Consider the following 7,662-nt stretch of genomic DNA (forward strand, 5'->3'; position numbering starts at 1 on the left):
AACACGCTCTCTTCCTCAGTTTGCATCATGTAAGCAGTACAGTCTCACTTCACTGTTAGTGTATGAAGCTCATAATCACATGGGGAAACGTCAGTGTGGAAACATTTCCAACAGTTGAACATGACCGTTTGCAGGCAGCTATTAGCTAAAATAAATGATAGATAAAGCTGGGACAGATTCCAGGAAATAGCCACTTGAGCTCTCCGTGACTTTGCTGCTTCCTGGAAAAGGGCGCCTCTTCAGTGGTGACGCCATCCTGCTGCACAAGTGGGAGCAAAAGGCAAAAGTCCTGAACACCAGTATAACTTGAATCTGTGTTTCCAGGATGGAGGTAATGTCCGCCTGTGGGTTTAGCTTGTTTTAGCTCATTCAACTTGTAGCTATTTGGAGCTATTTCTTGGCAAATCGCCGTTTTCAAAATGTTGTCCTGACATGTGCGCGTCTCCTCCCAGATGACCTGGCGTACGAGGTGCGTTGGCTTTTCACCCGGCTGCGAGGCGGAGAGACGACGATCCAGGTGGCGAGCGTGGACCGCTTCGGCGTTTTGAGGAGAGAAGCTCGAAACTCCTCCAGCGACATTTCAATCGAGCGCAAGGACACGCACACCTACATGCTGAACATTCATGGCACTCAGGACAGGTGAGTGTGTGGTGATGGGACATTCGCAAACACGTTTTGTTCCTTGTGAGCTCTTTGCCGGCACAGTCTCACCTGCACTGTCTTGCTATGTGTGTGTGTTCTGTGGTTTCCAGCGACAGCGGCGAGTATCACTGCATTGCCACCCCCTGGTACCTGTCGGCCTCTACAGGAGCCTGGACTCAAGCTGGAGAGCTGACGTCGCCTCGAATCTTCCTTACAGTCCGCTTTGCTGGTGAGGAGTGCGTGCGCTCGACTTCAAACACGGCCGCGTCCACGCTCATGCAGAAACTCCGGACATTTTCATTTTCATTGTCACATTACTGTGTTACTGCAGCTTCGTGTGAACTGAAGGCCAAAAGCAGGTCCATTAGTGTGGACGTGGCGCATGAGATCATTTCACATGTCCATGTTTCAACACCAGAATGAAAAGCACTGAATATACTCTCATTGTGTTTATATGATGTACTCCCATTAATTAAACACTCTCTCTCTCTCCTCCTACAGTGTGGGAGTCCCTAAAGTTGCCTCTCCTATACGGTGTCTCGGCCTCAATAGGTAATCATCATACACTGTGTTTGCAGGTGTTAGCTCAAGTCTGTGTTAATATTTGCTTGATATATTACTATATAGGAAGCAGGACATCACTTAGTATTGGCAGCCTAAAGAGTGTATTAATCGTCATTTCACTGAGTTCAATGTCATGCCCTACACCAGATTCAAGACCAGCAATGAAGTGTTTAAAGCTACTTTTAAGCGTTACAGAAAAAGCAGTGAAGACATCTCCCGCTGCCAAATTCTGTCTAAAGTTCCACCTATTTACCGCAGTAGTGAATGTTCCCATTGCATAAGAACCTGATCGGATGTAAGGCATTGTTTCAGGTGTTAGTCACATCCTCAGGTGAGTTATGGCTTGTGGAAAACAAGATTTTGATTGCAAAACCTTGACAATATTATATCCCCCCCCCCCAGGAATTAATCCCTTCCTCAACATCTGGGTTGTTGCTGCTGCCACAGAGAATGACAGATTACTCTCGCCTATTCTTGTGAGCTAGCTTGCTGAAACGTTGACGTTTATATGTAGTTTTCAGCCGAGAGCAGCGGCGAAACGTCCCTGAAAATGGCCAAATGGGGGACAGAAGAAGGGGTGGTGCTCGTGTGTCGGTAACGTCTCCTCGGTCTCTAACCTTGTCGTGTGTCTCCAGGTGTGGGCCTCTTCTCTCTGGTCCTGGGTCTGGTCTGCGCCCAGTGCTGCTGCCGCAACACCACGCACACTCCACGCTCACGCAACAAACTGATGGACCTGGAGATGGACTGACAAACAGTTTCCCCCGCACCCACACACTGCAGCGCTCACAGGAAACACCACGCACACAACAGACACACACCCATAGACGATTTCTGGGACACCCAGTTGTTTCCAGGCGAGGGACGCTGGGAGTGAAAGGACATATCGCTTTGGAAACCGAAGCCTGATCGATCGGGGTGCTTTAAGAGGTGCCCGGGATTTTCCAGCTCTGCAGTGGTGGAGCAGGGGACTGTTGCCAGCACCGAGGGGGGAAATAGCCTTTGACACTTTAATTTCTATGAAGATCCATTGAAATCTGTGGCGCTTCCAGTGATTTTTACACAGATGCATCTGCTCGCCATCACGACAAGAAACTCTGAAGAGTCCAGAGTATAATCTTTGAGGAACAGGAGGCTTCTGAGGCCTCGCTGCCACTTGGGAATAAAGGACCACTAAACAGATCTGCTGCCTCTGTAACCACCAGGGATAACAAACGAAGCGCTCAGGCCGGACTTTTCCTTCTGATGCCGAGGCTCGCTGCAAAGTGCAACCACGACAGGAAGTGAGTCTCACACCAGCGCAACCCCCCCCCCCCCCCCATGACTTTTCTCTTTTGAGGAAGATCGGAAATGTCAAGGGGCAGTCGGGGTTGGAGAGACGGAAATCTATTTACCTGTCTGATTGAACGCTATCTGTTCAGTCAGGTGGCTTGAAGTTGTTTTGTAGCTGCAGAGAGCGGCGCTTTAGGCAGCCTGAGCCTGCGTTTGTGTGGAGCCATGTTCATACAGGCAGCACAAGTCCACAACGACAACGAAAGCGCTCCACCTTCGTTCCACATGGGAGGTATTGCACTAGAACTATCACCCCAGAGTATTCCTACTTAAACAAAAGGACAATATTTACCTTTATTCTCAGCTCTAGTTTTAAGAAAATTGAGAGATTTTAAAAGTGAGAGACATTTTTAAGCTTTACAAGGAGATATGCAGTCGGTGTGTTTGTGTGTGAGATATTCTGTACGTGGTGCCAATATTTGAACTGACAGAGGCGTGCTTGGTTCATACCGCCAGATCAACACTTGAACAGCCACTGAAAGTGGCGACAGCAAGCACTCTTCTTTTCTAAATATTCTGAATTGTATCCCGCCGTTCTCTTCCCCCGTCTCTCATGTGTGTTACTGTGCGAGTGCTGTGCCACAGTGTGTGAGACAAAGGGATGCATGTCCTGTTTTCTAATGGCCGACCGATGTCATTCATGAGCAACGCAAGCCTTTTTCCAGGGTTACATCAAAGCCTCCATTTTTAAACCTCGCCGTCGCTCCGCTAACTGACTCTCATGTGTTCACGCTGTGGGCGACATGACTGTTAAAACAGAGTGTGGGTGGTGCAAGAAACTCGATTACTTCCATGGTTTACGGCCGCGACAGATTCAGGAAAATGATGCACACGTCTCAGTTTTGCTTTTTAAAGGAATAGTGTAACATTTTGGAAAGAGTAAGATAATGAGATTGTACATTAAGTACGGAGCTGGAGTCAGGATCTGGTTAGCCTAGCTTAGCATAAAGACTGGAAGCGGGGGGACACAGCTAGCCTTGCTGTGTCCGAATGAACAAAAACAGCCACCGCGGCCCCTGAAGCTCACTGACTGCTTCCAGTCTTTGTACGCAACACACAGACGGGAGATTTCTGTCAATATTCTGAACAAAATCTCAAAAAGAAAGCTTATTTCCCCAAAAGTTTGTGCTATTCCTTTAAACATCACATGACTTCTGTGAGTTAAAGGGGCGGTCGAACATTTTGGAGAGTCCTGTCGCTGTGTCAGGTTGGCTTAGCCTAGTTTAGGGCCGAGACTGGGAGCGAGGGGGGGGTCTGTTAAACAAGGCCCGTCAGAAATGAAACAATTAGCCTTGAAAGAACTGATTCCCACATTTTTACTGAAGCCATATGAAGCCTTACAGCACCCCCTCCTCTTTCACGTTCTCATCGCCAAACACTTTACATCACCAACGTAACCAGCTCAGTGGGTTCAGCTCTCAGATTCAGTCAAATCATTTGAGATGTTTAATCTCTGCTCTCGCAGAGAAAAAGCTCAGAGACACCCTGACCTGCTGTTTAAGAGCATCAGGCGTGCCCGACTTGCACCAGCTGACATCTGTTGAGTCTCTGCGGCATTTTTATCCCAAATGAATGAATTGTGACTTCAGTATCGCGTCGACGGCCGTGTGAACGCACACTCGCAGCTCCAGTAACAGCACACAGGAAGCGAGGAGGTTTCTGTCCAAACCCAGCAGGATCCAAGCAGACCTGTGAGGCTGGTGATCCGGCGCGCCAGGCTGACCGATGTTTTAAGTCTTTTTTTTTTTAATAGGTATTTTAATCAACTATGGATGGAGTCAGGTCACACCTCACGGAAAGCTGTGCTCATTACATGTTTTCCACCTTGAGTCGGAGCTAAAACACTCAGATTTAAAATGCACCCGTCACCCTGTCGGCTGCGACTGGGCGGCTCAAATTTGGCCTCATCCAATCAGAATGCAGAAGATATAAATTAACATCTCTGACTGATACTCAAAGGGTCACTTTCATAGTCGCACAAATGTATAAGAACACCAGCTACAGGAAACACCAAGACAAAGCTGTACAAATAGTTTTTTGAGTATTTAGTGTTTTTTTTTTTCTTTTTCTTTTTCAGAAGGGTTGAATTTAGAACAGCGGCGCTCAAACTTTCAGATCAATGCTGCTGTTTTATTTTCTTCACTCAAAGGTTCAGCTGAAAATCCACTTGGAGAGATATTTATACAACATGTGTGTGTTTTGGCTCGATCGATGGTGACAGTGACTTCAGAAACTTCCAATAAGTCTCCATGAACCCACTCCACAGGTGTGTGTGTGTGTGTGTGTGTGCCTCTCTGTGATCGTGCTGTTGCAGTATTCAGAATAGGTTTGACTCTCCTTTACACACACACACACACTTTCAAGGTACTTGAGCAGACAGGTGAATAATAGGGCTCTGTGCTAAATGCTCTGAACACACACACACACACACACACACACACACACACACACACACACACATACACTCATGTAGCATTGACACGCCACTGAACATGTCACTGTAAGACTTCCCCAGTGTCCTTTTATTTTGTCATTCTATTGCAACGAGTGTGATGAATCATGACGATGTTTTTTAAATAAATAGATTTGTAAGATGTATTCAATTTGGAAATTAATTTCTATGTTTTCTTTTTTTTGGGGGGGGGGGGGATTTTTTTTTGGGATCTCTGCGTGTGCTGCTTAAGCCTGAAAATGCTTATCAGAGTGATCGGCAGTGATTATGGCTGCTCGGCCAAACGAACAGGTGCTGTCATCACACTCAGACCTCACGTGGGGGTGGGGGGGGCGGTAGGCCCAGCCGGCCCCCCTTTCTGCTGAAATGTGGCTGCCTCGTTTTTCCAGAGGATGTGATGCGGTCGTGATCAGAGCTCCTGCTCTGAGACTTGTGACAAATGTGGGCCAATTTAGTTTTCTTCTCCATCTCTGGGCAAGCCATCAGTCAGGTTTTTCTATGCTTCCAATCATCTGAAAAAAGAAAAAAAAAACAACTTCAAAAAACTTCCAGCAGAATAAATGTTTCATAATTCAACATTGGACCGCGGCTATATCTCTTCCCTCCACGTCTCTCTCACTGCGTCTCCCATCCTCTTGTTAGTCTTATGGGATTTATTTTCTGTCTGTTTATAGTCTTCCTCTCTTTATTTCCTCGTCTGTTGTTGGCTCCATTTTTCCATCTTTCTCTGCATCTCTTCCCCTCATCCCGCCCATCTCTCGCTCGTCATTAGAAATGCAGATGAGTTGAAACCTTGGTCGCTCTCCTGGGTTTTGATTTTTACACCTCTTTTAACAACGGTCTCTCCATCCAGCTCTCTTTCTCCGCCACTCTTTCTTCTCACGTGGAGATGGAGAAGAAAGATCCGTGTTGATTGGCTCGGTCTGTGGCTTTTCTAACTTGCGCTCGTTCCCTCTTGACCCACTTTTCTGGTCCCTCTGTGTTTGTGATCATGCCTCTCGTGGATCATTTGGGAATGTGGCCTTGTCACAACTTAAGCCATTGTCTTCCTCTCCCCCTAACACCATTGACTGTGTGTGCGTGATATTTAAAAAAAAAAAAAAAAAGCAGCACAGGATATTTTTTATTTCTCACCACTGCACACTCCTGCTGTTTCAGAGATGGCACATTTGGTGGTGTTACCCCCGGCTCTGACTTGAACGTGTCACAGCTTGAGGGTTGCTCCACATAACAAAAATTTCAGACGGAAAAATTCAGCAGCGCGTGGAGAGGAGTAAGCAGCCTGTTCTCCCCAGAGCTTACCAGAGGCGACACGTTTTCCCGTCTTCATTGTAATCAACGCTGATGTTTACAGCCGCGGCTCTGTCACGCCACTCGTGCTCCGAGTCTGTTTCTTGCCCGTTTAGACACAGTGCTTTTGCTGTGTTTCCTCTCCTTGTCAACATTGCTGTTTTTCTTGGATTGGGTAGGAGCAGATCAGTCATTTTGACTCTGATTTTACATCTCCACACGCCCAAAATTTATTTGTTTCAGTGCTCACGAAATTCCTCCGACAATAGAAATTGAAGAGGAGATGCAAATGAGAAGCTGACTGTGCCCCTCGAAGTACATTTTAAATCAGCAAACTTAACTTTTACTTTTTTAATCCCGTTTTCACCCTTTTTTTACATATATAAAAGGCCAGAGAGATAATAATTGCCAAAATCAATCAACTTTTTAAACTCTGCATCTCCATAACGCAACGGTAGCATCTATCATTGGACCCTTCGTCTTCCCAGGCCTCTGTGAGCAACACCCCAACCAATCAGAAGGAGTCACTATTGCAAGTATGTGATCCCTCACTGGCTTCCCACCCGTGAACATTAAAATTAATTTTATGGTGATTGAACTCAAAAACCTTCTGAAAATGCTTTCTTGTTCTTTCTTTTCTTATTGTCTGAGGAATCTCCTCAGAAACTATTTCAAATCCTGAAGTTGCTTTCATGTATTACTATTATTAGTAAAAAGTTACTTTACAATCGGTGTTAGCTCGCGACCTGAAACCTTTAAACCTGAAACCTGATAGCTGCTAAGAGGCGGTAGCACATTATGTGGCAGGGTAACTGTAATGATGTAATAATACTGTGTGGTTACTTTTATAATGCCCCCAACACAGTGATGAGGCTGCGAGAGCAGGCGGACGGAGCAGTGAGATCTCACTGGCGGTGTCAATATGGCTGAGTCACTCATCATCAGCAGCAGGAGGTTCGCTTCAATTAACTTCCAGCTTGGCAGCGTGGAGAGGTGAAGCAGGCGCCGCGCTTCCTCACGCCGTCGCTCATTGCTTCTGTCCCCCCACAGGTGTTGCCACACCCTCCTTTCTGGCTCTGGTCAATTCACTCCTTTACCCGCAGCGGCCTCAAGTCATGCGGAGCGACTGTGAAGTGTTGGGGATAATTTACTGAAGTATTTATACAAGTTGAGTCCCTGCAGGTCTGTAACTTTGCCTTCGATTATTTTGGCGAGTTGAGGAATTTAAACGGGTGTTTCCTGTGCGTTTGTGTTTGTGTATCTTAAGCTTTCCGTCCCATGAAATGTGTGTCTAGAGTCTGGCTTTTGTCAGCCGTTTTCCAGAGTAACCAAACACACAAACAGTGTCCATGCAGCATGATAGACATACAGTGGATCATGTTACT

At 46.5% G+C, this 7,662-nt stretch overlaps 1 protein-coding gene across 1 annotated transcript in view; it reads left to right on the plus strand.

Moving 5' to 3' along the window:
- Window positions 1-5,160, plus strand: part of ptgfrnb (prostaglandin F2 receptor inhibitor b) — a 46,279-nt gene extending 41,119 nt beyond the window's left edge. The window contains exons 12-15 of the mRNA XM_070957826.1: window positions 453-639; window positions 753-871; window positions 1,144-1,194; window positions 1,842-5,160. Of these exons, the coding sequence (XP_070813927.1) occupies window positions 453-639; window positions 753-871; window positions 1,144-1,194; window positions 1,842-1,954 (470 nt within the window). The 3' untranslated portion in view covers window positions 1,955-5,160. The remainder of the gene's footprint in view (window positions 1-452; window positions 640-752; window positions 872-1,143; window positions 1,195-1,841) is intronic.
- Window positions 5,161-7,662: the final 2,502 nt, after the last annotated feature.

This window comes from Chaetodon trifascialis, chromosome 24, assembly GCF_039877785.1.
Source record: "Chaetodon trifascialis isolate fChaTrf1 chromosome 24, fChaTrf1.hap1, whole genome shotgun sequence".
Lineage (NCBI taxonomy): Eukaryota > Metazoa > Chordata > Actinopteri > Chaetodontiformes > Chaetodontidae > Chaetodon > Chaetodon trifascialis.